Here is a 13,800-nt window from a genome sequence, read left to right on the forward strand (position 1 = left end):
TGGCAGGCACAATGGAGTGACAATGCCTGGGACTGAGACACGGTGAAGGAGCAAGGCCCGTCCATTCCAGCTCCTCTAGGGACTGTGCTGGGGGCTCCCTGAAGACAGGCAGGGCCTGGGAGTGACTTCTCCTCTGTGTCCCCTAGGGGCCGGGCCCCAGCACACACAGACTTGCAGACTTGGGCCATGTGGGGAGCCCAGAGAGAGGGACAGGCAGAGACTGGCCCAGAGGTGCCCGACTCACTCCCAGAACTCGATGACAGGGGACCGGCGGTCAGCAAGCTGGTCATATGTGGGGTGGGCCCGGCTGGCACCTGCACAGACACACACTTGGGGGCTGGACAGGCTTGGCGGGAAACAGTCACATGCCAGCGGCCTCACAAGAGGAGTCTCTGGGGAATGACATTGGGGATGGTTTGTGCAGGCGTGCCCAGGAGTCCAGGTGATGTCATCCGCTAAGGGACAGAGTTTCCTGAGGGAGCCTCGTTCACTCAGCAGTTCAGAGAGGGCTTGGAAGCCTGAAGTAAAAGCTGAGGAGCCATGCAGGCCACAGATCAAGGTGCAGGCAGTGTGGCCGGTGGTGCTGAAGGTCAGGGTGTCCCAGGTGACCCTGGTGGTCCAGATGGCCCCAGAGGCCATGAGAGCCCCGGTGAAGGTAATGAGGGAGAGGTGAGTGCTGCAGCCAGTGGAGCTCCGCAGGTCACACAGGTACCACAAGCTCCCGGCCAGGGAGAAGACGCCATGCCAGGACCTGGTGGCCATGCTGTGCCGTGGCCAGGTGGACATGCGGGGTCATGGCCCAGTCCATGTGCTGCATCAGGGCTGGGTGTGCATGCCGGGCCCACAGCCAGAGGGCCAGGAAGCCAGCTGCTCCTGTTGTATCCTGTTTGAGGAATGGCTAGGTGGCCAGGAGAATGGACCTAGGGGAGGCAATGAGACAGGGAGCAGAGGGGGTCAGCCTGGGGGGACAGAGGAAGGAGGGGTAAGGGTGGACCAGGGGGTGTTGGAGGGGCTGGCCTGGGGCAAAGGGGCCAGTGGTGGCCAGGGGAGATGTGGGGAGAGATGGTCTGAGGGACCAGGAAGGAGGGGAGCAGACCTGGGGGTACTGCAAGGGGTGAGAGTGGCTAGAGGGGAAGCAGGCCTTGGAGTGATAAGGAAGCCTGAGGCACAGACAAAATTGGTATTGGATGGTGCCTTAATCGAATCTCCACCAGCTCCCTTACTGTGCCTTTCCCATCACCCATGGAGGCAGAGGTGGCCCGCCAGGCCCTGGCTCCAAATCCCCAACCCTACCAAGGGGCAATTTGAAAGGAGCTCATGGTATCCAGCAACATCCTAGCTATGTTAGTTCTCAAAGGGGCCCAGATTGGGGGGGGTGGAAGGTGGCTGGGGTCAATCACTATTCTAATACTGAATTGGAGACACCCACAGGTAAGGTCTAAGGAGGTACATGCGGCATACTGGGCCTGTCACTACCTGAGAGGGCAGAGAGAGATAAGGGCAGAATTATCACATTTAATTTGATTTTCTTTTCCCCCCACTTCTATCTGACTGACTGCTGAAGATCCCGGCCAACTCCAAATTTCCATCACCTTCTGTCTTGACCAGCTTTCCCTGTTGGTTTGGACCATACAGCACTTTGTGCCCCCTTTTTTCGCTAAGCCCAAGCCAGGGAAAGGGGGCTAAGACTAACCTAGTGTCCCCTCCTAGGCATTGATTCCTAAGCTAGTTGCCACTTTATTATGGGGGTTTAATTATTTGTACTGAACTTTGGGCACTCTGGGCCTTATTGATTCTCTATTGTTGCCCCAAAGGGGGGTTCTTTTTTTTTTTTTAGAGAGTGATGGGGGGGGAGTGGGCACCACACAACCCAACACAAGGCTCAATCTCACAACCCTGAGATCATGACCTGCACTGAAATCATGAGTCGGATGTTTAACCAACTGAGCCATCAGCTGGTGCCCCTGGAGGAGAGGGGCTCTTAATGTTTGTTACAGCAGAAAATAAAACTGTTATTCTGCATCTGAGTTTGTTTTCAGCTACTGCATCTCCACATTTTCTTTCCTTTGTCCTCATGTTGGAGGGGAGGTCTGGAATTCAGATATTCTACTAGTGCTAGATAATTGAAGATAGTTTAGCAAATGGAAGAAAATGAATTGTGCCCTATCATTCAGCATTAACTACCATCAATATTTTGGAATATTTTCTTAGCTTTACAGGTGCATTTCTATATTAAGTGCATACCAATAATATCTAATGTATAATCTTTGCAAGTTCACAATTAAATTTTTTCTGAATTATTTTCATTTAACACATGAACGTTTCCTCTTTCTGAAAACTCTTCAAAAATATGTAATTTGATGCATAAAAGAAGTACTATGATGTAACTGTTGAACATTTAATATGTTTCCATTTTTTCTCTATCATAAGTAATGATTCAGTGGAATTCTTTCATGTAAGTCTTTGCCTCAAAGGTTACTTCCTCAAGACAGGCTCCAAAAAATACAATCACTGAGTTTAAAATGTACTTTTCTGGGGCACCTGGGTGGCTCAGTCATTAAGTGTCTGCCTTCGGCTCAGGGCGTGATCCCGGAGTTCTGGGATCAAGCCCCGCATCCGGCTCCTCCGCTGGGAGCCTGCTTCTTCCTCTCCCACTCCCCCTGCTTGTGTTCCCTCTCTCGCTGGCTCTGTCTCTCTCTCTGTCAAAGAAATAAATAAAATCTTTAAAAAGAAATGTACTTTTCTATTTATTTTTTAAGGCCGTTGTTGGTCTACAGTACACAATCGTTGTCCAGAAAGTGTGTCCTACCATTGGAATTCTAGTTTTCCCACTTCCTTGTATCAGCAGTTTTATTCTTGCCAAAATAAAAGACTTAATTTGCACGAGAAGATCACACAACCCAGAAGCACTGTAATTGGAATTTTGTGGCTTACTGACCTTGTTTCAGATCAGTGAAGAAAACTGTTGAGACAATTAGTTAAGTGTTTGGGGTGGGGGGAGGAGTTAGCTCACTCTACTGTATCTTGTTTGCTGCAACCTTGCCAAACTCACCTACAGTTTAAGTAGCTTTTCTGTGGATTACATCAGTTTTTCTCCATGGATGATCAGGTTGTCTACAAATAAGTTAGTTTTACCTTCTCCTTTCCAATCTGGATGCCTATTTGTGGTTAATTTCTCACCTCATAATAGGATTGGATTTTCTTGCTTCTTCACCTGCCTCATAATTTTAGATTGGATGCCAGACATTGTGAAATTTTGCCTTGGGTGCTAGAAATTTGTGTTCCCAAATATATTCTTGAGCTTTGTTCTGGGATTCTGTTCAGTTACTTGGAAACAGTTTGATCCTTTCAAGTCTTTCTTTTAGGATTTGCTCAGTGAGACCAAAGCAGATTTTACTGTAGGATTCATTTTAGTAGTTTACAACCTCCAATATTAGACAAGGCTGTAGTTAGAAACAGACTCTTATCAGTTGAAGAAGTAGTAAAATGCATGTGGATGTTTATTTGGCACTTTCTGTTAATATTTAAGATGTTCATACACTTCAACCCACCTTTAGGAATCTATCATAGAGAAATGCTTTCATATGCGAATAAGGCAGAATCAATCAGGATGTTAATTATAGCATCCTGTAAAAAATTGGAAGAATGTAACTGTACATTGACTGAGTAAAGATTCAGTAAGTTACAGTAACTTCATCCTGATGGAATAGCATATGGCAGTTAGAGAAAGAGTAAGGCAGATGGCTGGATACTAACAAAGAGATTAAAACAAGTCACAAATCTCTGTTTATGCAAGATGCTCCTGCCATGTGAACGTGGGCGGATATGCATAGTAACTACCTGGAATGAGCCACCTCCACTGTCAAGAATGCTCATCTCTGGACAATAGCATTAGGGGAAAGAAACTTTCACCTTGTGGATTTCACATTCCAGCTTGTTTCAATATTTTCATCAAGTATGTATGTATTACTTTTGAAGTAAATATTTTTATTTTGGGGAAATAATAGTCTGCTCCATTAGATTAAGGAATAACCTTTCCAAGTCTTGTTCTTTTGAAACATTGGAAATGGGTTTTGAATTTGGTTACATGTCTGCACCACTGTTGGTTTTGTCACCCAATGTCCACTCCCCTTCTCCTGGTACCGGTATTCTTATTTCCTCCTAGACATGCCCCCTTCCTTCCCCTCAGCAGTTATGCTTCTGATGGAGTTGACTTCACCTCTGATTTCAGGGGTGGGCATGTGTCTCAGGTCTGGCCAATCAGAACACTGCTTTCCTCCAGCTATGGCAATCCCATCCAACCCAGTGACACTGTGGGGGCTGCAGAGGGGCTGCAGAGGGGCAGGCTGGCAATGAACAGAGTGGAAGCTGGAGCAAGAAAGGCAAATTTCAGAGAACCAAAGGTTGGCTCCAGCCATGCCTGAAGACAGAAACTACCTCTATACCTTTCAGTTACACAGACCCAGAAATTCTCCCTTTGGCTTAAGCCAATGTGGATGTTTTTAATTGCTTTTGTTTCTTTTTTTTTCTCACTTGCAATAGGAATGTCTCAACTATTATTGAATTGAGGAGCCATAGTTTTATTCATTATTTAACCCACTATCATGATTTAAGAACTTGACCCTCCTTTACTTCAAGGGAGAAATGGGCCTATTTTCTTGCTAAGGAATTGGCTCCTTGATGATCCAGCCATATTATGGTAAAAAAAGAGAAAAATTAGTCTTTTGTGGGTAAGACTCCAAAGAAGGAGGGGAGGGACTGCAAGAGACAGGTGAAGGAGAGGGACAAGAAGGACCATCCCTTTCCAGATAGTGCTTCCAAAATTGGGCTAGAAGTGGGCCATACGGTAGAGTTGGAGAAGCCTGTGGCTTCCACATTATTTTCAGTGGCTGTATAATATTCCACAGGATGTATATACCATAGTTATTTTAACCAGTCTCTTACATATATGCCTCTAGGTTGTTTCTAATTTTTCGGTATTATAAACAATGCTGAAATGAATAACTGGTACATTTGTTTTTGTGTAATGTATTGTGTACAATAGATTTTTAGAAGGGGAACTGCTGGGTCAAGGAATAAGCCCTTTTATTTTATTTTCTCCTTCTCCTTCTTCTCCTCTTAAATAAGCTCAATACCCAATAGGGAGCTTGAACTCACAACCTTGAGATCAAGAGTCACATGTTCTAGGGGCGCCTGGGTGGCACAGCGGTTAAGCGTCGGCCTTCGGCTCAGGGCGTGATCCCGGCGTTATGGGATCGAGCCCCGCATCAGGCTCTTCCACTATGAGCCTGCTTCTTCCTCTCCCACTCCCCCTGCTTGTGTTCCCTCTCTTGCTGGCTGTCTCTATCTCTGTCGAATAAATAAATAAAATCTTTAAAAAAAAAAAAAAAAAAAAAAAGAGTCACATGTTCTACTCACTGATACATATTACCAAATTGTCCTCCAAAAGGGTTGTACCAATTAAACTCCAACCAATTGTGTATGAAAGTGTCTGTTTTTTTTACCTCTCACCTTGTATTTGTCAGCTCGGGCTGCCATAACAAAAGACCACATACTAAGTGGCTTAAACAACAAAAATTTATTTTCTCACAGTTCTGGGGACTCAACATCCAAGATCAAGATGCCAGCAGCATTGGTTTCTGGTGAGGCCGTCCCCTTGAGTGTGTGAAGAGAAAGAAAGAGATCTCTGGTGTCTGTTTCTCTTCTTGTAAGAACACCAGTCCTATTGGATTAGGGGCCTACACTTATGACCCCATTTAACCTTAATTACCTCCTTAAAGTCCGTATCTCTAAATACAGTCCCATTAAGGATTAGGATTTCAATGTATGAATTTGCAGAGGTGGAGGGATACAGTTCAGCCCATAACATATCCCAAACAGAACATTTTTAATCTTTTAAGTCTTTGCCCATATAGTAACTAAAATCATATCTCAATATTGCTTCACTTTCTTTTTATTTTTAACATAGCTTGAAAACAATTCATATGACATTTAGCCAGTGGTATCTCCTCTTCTGAGAACTGTCCATTCATACCATTTATCTATGTTTTAATTGGAATAGTCATGTTTTACTTATTGATTGGTGAATGCTCTTTATATATTAAAGATATCAAATCTTTGTCATAATTTGAAAACACTTTCCTTCCTCATTGCTTCACTTTATCCCTGTTCACAGTTCTTTTCTATAAAGAAGGATTGTTAAAAATTTAAATGTATTTAAGTGATATCTTTTTCATTATGATTTCTGCAGTTTATGTCCAAAGGAAAGACTTCCCTACTGTAAAATTATAAAATTTGTCACTCGTAACATCTTCTGGTACTTTAAAATGTTAATACACTAGGAATTTATTTTGGTGTGAAAAACGACATTGATCTAATTTTGTCCCTCCCCCGCCCAAGATTAGTTAGGTGTCTCAACATCATTTATTGAATAATCCACATATCTCTACTGAATTGAAATGTCATCTTCACCAAAGTCTAAACCCACATCTTCATTTATTCTTGCACATTTGTTTCTCCAGCAAATTTAGGTTGAGTGATCTGGGATGGCCTCTCTGAGGAAATGACCTGAAGGATACAGTAAAGAAAGTTGGGATTGGTGTGGAAAAAGAGAGAGACAGAGACAGAGGAAGATAGACAGACAGAGAGTTTTGATTGGCTCAGCTTGGATTGCCTTCCCAAGGGTGCAGGGAGAAACATGAGGAGAAGAACGGGATGAAAGAGAGAAGGTCAGGGCGTCAGTGGATTAGGGGACTGTTGCATTGGGGATGCTTGAGAACTTGGGAGTTTTTTCTTTTAAAAAACTATTAAAATTATGCTGTTATGAATATTTTGTTTAAAAAGATTGTATACACACACATACGTAAATATACACAGTCCTAGTTTTAGTGGTGATAAAGTCTTCAGGTTATTGAGTTCATAATTTTGTAGGAACTATAAATTCCCCCATGGCATTTTACCCAGGTTTCTATAATTATAGCACATTACCTGGTTAGGGAATGAGGGAACATTAGTCTACTGTATAGTAAAGTGAAGGATATGGGGAGAAAGGCCAAGACATGTGGCTGCAAAGTTGATATCCAGAATCAAACACAAGTCCCATGTTCTCATGGGAAAGTAAGGTTTATCAGCCAGGACACAAGCAGTGTTCTAAGAGACCAAGCCAGAGATGTGACTGGAGAAAAAGATGTAAAATTAAGAGTCAGAAACCATAGTGAAACCAAACTTGAAAGGGTACATAAGGGGCATCTGGGTGGCTCAGTCAGTTAAGAGTCTAACTCTTGGTTTCAGCTCAGGTCATGGTTTCAGGGTTGTGGAATCAAGCACCCACATCAGGCTCTGCACTCAGTGGGGAGTCTGCTTAAAGATACTCTCCTTCTGCCCTCTCTCTCTCTCTGTCTGTCTCTAATAAATAAATAAATCTTTTTTTAAAAAGAAAGAGTATATAAAGAACAATGGTGAAATTATTTGGATTACTCAAGGCAGAAGAAAGAGAAAGTTGGTCTTGACCTAACCTTTTACAGAAAGATAAATTTCCAAAAGAATCAAGTGGGGAAAACATACAATTAAATAAAAAATATGAAACCATTAAATAAAAGGAGAAAGCACTGATGAAGAAGTGTATGCATGATACAAAACCCAGAAGCCATGCATGAATAAAAATGAATCAGTGTCTAAATACAAGGAAATGTTAAGTTATTTGTGGTAGAGAACACCATAAAAGCATCAAATTGGGACTCAATTGAGAAAATTATTTATAAGTCAAGTAGTAAACAAAGCACGATGCAAAATCCAGAAGCAAAAATCCAAAAAACAAACAAATAAACACCAATGTCTAATTACACAAAGATGTTAAGCTCTGTTATGGAAGAAAACATCATAAATAAAATGAAAACACAAACAAGTTAGGAAAACATTAGTAACCCAAATGGTAAACTAAAGCTAATATCTTTAGGGGCACCTGGGTGGCACAGCGGTTAAGCGTCTGCCTTCAGCTCAGGGCGTGATCCCGGTGTTATGGGATCAAGCCCCACATCAGGCTCCTCCGCTATGAGCCTGCTTCTTCCTCTCCCACTCCCCCTGCTTGTGTTCCCTCTCTCACTGGCTGTCTCTATCTCTGTCGAATAAATGAATAAAATCTTTAAAAAAAAAAAAAGCTAATATCTTTAAAATGCAAATAACTCTTAGAAATAAATACATAAAACACAAACAGCCCAGTAGAAAATTGTACAAATGACAAGAACATGGAATTCATGGAATAAGGATTATAAACAGCCCATTTGGTACACAGTATTGTTACCGGTGGGAGAGTCTGCATTGTGTGAATGGAGGTCTCGGTTCTTGGATCCCCCACCAGAGTTACGTGAGGACCCGGGCTCAAAGACAGGCAGAATTAAGGTAGCTAGCACAAGACAGTTTTTTAAGGACAGTACACTCTCAAGGTGGGAGAGCAGGCAGGCCCAGAGGTGGCAACTGCACTGGGGCTAGGGGTCTCTTTTCTTTTTGTTTGCATAGGTTATGGGTCATAGCTAGGGGGGTCTCCGACTGAGGTTGTTTCCAATCATCTAAGGGACTCCTACTGGTTGGGAAGGGGAGTTTTTGGCCCTACAAGGTTCTTGCCAGAACTGTCAGGGCCATCTTCTCTCCTGGGCGGGAGTGGGGGGTGGGGGCACTGGGTTGAAACTGCAATGTAAATATATTATAATGAAGTTATAGGTTACCCTGGGGCTAAGATGGAAGAGGCGAGCACATGGTCTGCACTTGTGGCTCTTGGTCTGTCAGCACCCACCCCCACCCTCCCATCCCCTGCCTTGGGGTGTTGGAAGCCCTAAGGCCAAGATGTTAAAAGCCACAGTCAGGATGTTGTGCCCTCAGGTTTCTAATGTGTCACCTATTTATCACCACCTTTGCCTCCAGCTCATGTCTAACTAACTACCTACTTTAACAGTATGATCCTATTTATGTAAAAAGAGAATCATGAATGCAGGTTAATATATCCTAGGAAAAAAACTGGAAGAACACACATAAAACTGTTCAAAGTGGTTATTACAGACACTGAGATCATGAGAAATTTTTACTTTCTAACAACACATCTTTGTGTAAGGCATGAATGATTTTATAGTAAGCATATATTATAGTGGAAAATTTTTTAAAATATCTAAGCATCTGGTACTGTAAATACATTATGATTCCAGTTTCGTTTTCCTACTTTAAATATGCATGCACATACATTTGTAGTTCAGAAAGAAACCTGAAAGAAACTATCAAAATATTCACAGTGGTTCTCTCTGGGTGGTGCGATTGTAGAGGGCATTTTTTGGGGCATCACTTTATAAGTTTCTGTAACTGCACAACTTATCCAATGACCATGTTTTACTTCCATAAATAGAAAACAATGTATTAGAATCAAAAACCACAACAGAAATATTTATCTTTGCTGAAAATGAGGGGAAACCTGGCACACAGAATAGGATTCGCCAAATGGATCATCTACATGAAATTTCAAACTCCTATGTGATCGGGTTCACCCCCAAAGCATCAGGCATGTGCCAGCCTCACCATGGAGAAGTATGGCCTTGAGTTGATGTGACTAGTGCCTAGGAAGCACTTTCTTTCCCAAGGGCCTTGAACAAAGCCCTCTTCACCTCCTTGTTTCGCATGCTGTAGACGATGGGGTTGAGCATGGGAGTGAGGACCACGTACAGCACAGAGAGCACCCGGTCCTGCAAGCCAGAGTATGCAGAGCTGGGGAGGATGTAGCAGAGAACTGAAGTGATGTAGAAAACACAGACCATAGTGATGGGAGCACCACAGGTAGAAAAGGCTTTTCTTCGGCCCTCAGCAGAGCAAATCCTGAGAATAGCAGCCACGACGTGTATATAAGAGATCACAACCATGGCACAGGGTGCAAGAGCCACCACAAAATTGAAGAAGAACAGGGCAAGTTCATTGGCCTGCGTGCTTGAGCAAGAGAGTTTGATCAGTGGCGGAAGCTCACAGAAGTGGGTGATAAGGCAAGGCCCACAGAACTTGAGTAGAGATGCAAGGATGGTGTGAGTGAGTGCATTGGCCAAGGCAAGCAGGCAGGAGATTGAAGCTTGTCTTGTCCGGGTCCGTTGGCCCATGAGGACTAGGTAGTGCAGTGGCTGACAGATGGCTGCATAGCGGTCGTAGGCCATGGCTGTGAGCAGGAAGCACTCCCAGGGAGCCAGGAAGTGGAGAAAGAATATCTGGGTAGGACAAGCATGATAGGGCGTGGTCTGCACTGGTACCAGCAGGTGTACCAGCACTTGCGGCACTGTGTTGGAGATATAGGCAGTGTCCAGCAGTGAAAGGTTGGCTAAGAAGAAGTACATGGGGGTGTGAAGTCGGGAGTCCATTACAATAAAGCTGACAATGCCCAGGTTCCCAACCACAGCCACTATGTAGACCAGCAGAAAAATCGCAAAGAGCAAGGGCCTCAACTCCTCTGTGTCAGTCAGCCCTTCCAGAAGAAACTGGGACACCAGGGTCTCATTCCCCAACTTCATGGAACCACACACAGAAACCTGTAGAGTCCAACTCAGAGTCAGATGAGGATTTAAGTTTGGAAGTTCCAATTTACAAAAGGGAGTGGGGGCGAGGGAAGGTCCAGAGACAAAGACAGGTTTCAAGCTTAAGAAAGTAAGACTCAGAATTGGAGGAGTGAGGTTAGGCTCAGGAAGCCAGTGGTAAGGAAGAGACCAGGAGAATGGAAACAGTAACCCCACACCAAGAGGAGCTGCACAGACCTTGAAGCCACAGAGCATGCACCTCCTGTAAGGATATCAAAGTCAATCCTTCAGAAACTTCTACCTGAATAAGTACCCTAGATCTTGTAATTATCTACAACGGTCTCCTTATTTCACCATCACCAACCCAAAAGAGCCCCAACTCAGAATCAGTAGGAAGACATTAGTCAGGTCCCTCCTTCTCCCGCTCTGAACTTTCAGTGCCTCCCATCTCACTCAGAGCCAAAGCCAAAGTCTTCCCCATGGCCTACCAGGCCCTCTGTGACACACTCTCTCCTCTCCTCTCTGATCATCAGACAAAAAGTCTGTCAGCTCCGTGCCCCATATCACATCTTCAGACTTGCCCACAGCAGCAGACACCCTTGTCTATTTCCCAACTCGGCAGAAGAGGGCTCTGCCCTCCTATCCGAGGTTAACTTTTCCGGTTTCTCTGGCTGCTCTCTTCATTGTGCCAGCCCTGCTCAACAATCTTTTTACATGTGAATGTACTAAATGCCACTGAATTGGTCCCTTTAAAATGGTTTATTTTATGTTATGTCAATTTTACCTCAATAAAAAAAAAGGCAAAATAAAGACTTTTTCAGATCTACAAAAGCTGAGATAATTTGGTGTCAGCAGAAAGCCTGCACTATGAGAAATGTTAAAGACAGTCCTCCACAAGGAAGGGTGATACCAAATGGGAACTTGGATTTACATGAAGTAATGAAGAGTTCCAGCACTGGGTGTTATACGCAACTAATAAATTGTTGAACACTACATCAAAAACTAATGATGTACTATATGTCAGCTAATTGAATGTAATAAAAAAAAGAGTTCCAGAAAAGGAAAGTATGTAGGTAAATATAAAAAATTTTTTCTCATTTTTAAAATTTCTTTCTATCATAGCAAACCATTTAAAGCAAAAATAGTAACAACATGGTGTGGGGTTTATAACCACTATAAGAAATAAAATGTATAACAACAATAGCACAAAGGACATGAGTGGGTAATTGGAAGCATATTGTAGTAATGTTCTTACATACGAAATGATTTTGAATTATTTGAAGATAGTCTATAATAATGTAAAATACATATTAAAAACCCTAGAACCCTAGACATAAAATATATAAACATATAGTGAAATTCTAAAAATTACTCAATCTGAAACAAGTCATGAAAAGATGGAAAGGGGAACATAGAACACATGGGGCAAATAGAAAATAGATAGCAGGATGGTAGATTTAAACTCAACCATATCACTACTTACAATTTTTGTAAATGGTCCAAACAGTGCAACTAAAAAGCAGAGACTGCTATACTGGATAAAAAGGCAAAGCAAAACTATATGCTAAGCATAAGAAATCCACCTCAAATATGAATACGTGAAGGTATGGTAAAAGTAAAAAATGGATAAAGACATACCATGCAAACTCTAATCATAAAGTTTGAGTGCCTATATCAATAGGCAGAGTAGACTTCAGGACAAGGAAGGTGATGGGATGGAGGATGTTTGCTAATGATAAAAGGGTCACTTCATGAAGAAGACTTAAAACTCTAAATACGGATGCACTACAAATAACAGGGTTTCAAAATACATGAAACAAAACTCACAGAACAGGGGGAAACAGAATGGGAAGTCATCAGAGAGGGAGAAAAACCACAAGAGACTCTTAACTCTAGGAATAAAACTGAGGGTTGCTGGAGGGGAAGTGGGGGGATGGGCATTTAGGAGGGCACGTAATGAGATGAGCACTGGGTGTTATACACAGCTGATAAATTACTGAACACTACATCTGAAATTAATGATGTACTATAAGTTGGCTAATTGAATTTAAATTAAAACTCACAGAAAAGAAAGCAGAAATAGATAAATCTGCAATCAGAGGTAAACATTTTAACAGTCTTCTTTTAGTAAATGATAGAAGAATATCACAGAAAATCAGACACAGAAGAGCAAATTAAAATCTAAATACATGGTAGGAAATAAATAATGAAGATAAGAGCAGATATGAATAAAATGTTAAATGGGCAAACAATAGAGGAAAATCTATGAAACTGAAAGCTTTAAAAAAAATACCAAGAAAACTGATTTTTTTAAAGATTTTACTTATTTATTTGACAGAGATAGAGACAGCCAGCGAGAGAGGGAACACAAGCAGGGGGAGTGGGAGAGGAAGAAGCAGGCTCATAGCGGAGGAGCCTGATGTGGGGCTTGATCCCAGAACGCCAGGATCACGCCCTGAGCCGAAGGCAGACGCCTAACCGCTGTGCCACCCAGGCGCCCCAGAAAACTGATTTTTTTTTAAGTGTAACCAGGGAATATTAGGAACATTATTTGTGGATAAGTTTCCCAGTTTAGATGAAATGGACAAATTCCTTGAATAACACAAATTACCAAAACTGACTCAAGAAGAAACAGAAAACCTGAATATCCCCAATCTTTGAAAGAAATGAAACAGAAAACTCCAGGCCCACATGGCTTTACTAGTGAATACTACCAAATACTTAAAGGAGAAATATTACCAATCTTTTACAAATTCTTTCAGAAAGCAGAGGGGGGAAACACTTCCCAAATCATTTTATGAGGCCAGCATTCTACAATACCAAAACCAGGTGAAGATATTTCAAGAAAAGAAAACCATAGACCAATATCCTTCATGAAGTTACACACAAAAAACTTGATTAAATATTAGCAAATTCAGTCCAGCAACATATAAAGAGGATGATACAATTGTGACCAAGTCGGGTTTATTCCAAGAATGAAAGATTGGTTTTCACTAAAAAAAAAAAAAATCAGTGTCATTTATCACCCACCTCCACCCCCACCCCCAAAGTTTGAGAAACAAGGTATGGGTGTTCACCACTTCTATTCAACATTGTCCTGGAAATCCTAGGCAGTGCACTAGGCAAGAAAAAGAAATAAAAGTGATACAGATTGAAAAAAAAAAGAAATAGAATTATCTCTATTCAGAGATGATATGTTTGTGTATGCAGAAAATCCTAAGTAATCTACAAAAGAAGAGGAGCGAAATTTTTAAAAAATCACCTTCAT

General features: G+C 42.2%; 1 protein-coding gene across 1 annotated transcript; it reads right to left on the reverse strand.

Annotated features, from left to right (window-relative positions):
* Positions 1 to 9,151: 9,151 nt before the first annotated feature.
* Positions 9,152 to 11,534, reverse strand: LOC103679679 (olfactory receptor 3A3-like). The gene has a single exon (XM_008709241.2). It carries the CDS (start codon positions 10,785 to 10,787, stop codon positions 9,597 to 9,599), a length of 1,191 nt encoding a protein of 396 aa, XP_008707463.2. The 5' UTR covers positions 10,788 to 11,534; the 3' UTR covers positions 9,152 to 9,596.
* Between the last annotated feature and the right edge of the window lie 2,266 nt (positions 11,535 to 13,800).

This window comes from Ursus maritimus (assembly GCF_017311325.1).
Source record: "Ursus maritimus isolate PB19 chromosome X unlocalized genomic scaffold, ASM1731132v1 scaffold_X1, whole genome shotgun sequence".
In the NCBI taxonomy this organism is placed as follows: domain Eukaryota; kingdom Metazoa; phylum Chordata; class Mammalia; order Carnivora; family Ursidae; genus Ursus; species Ursus maritimus.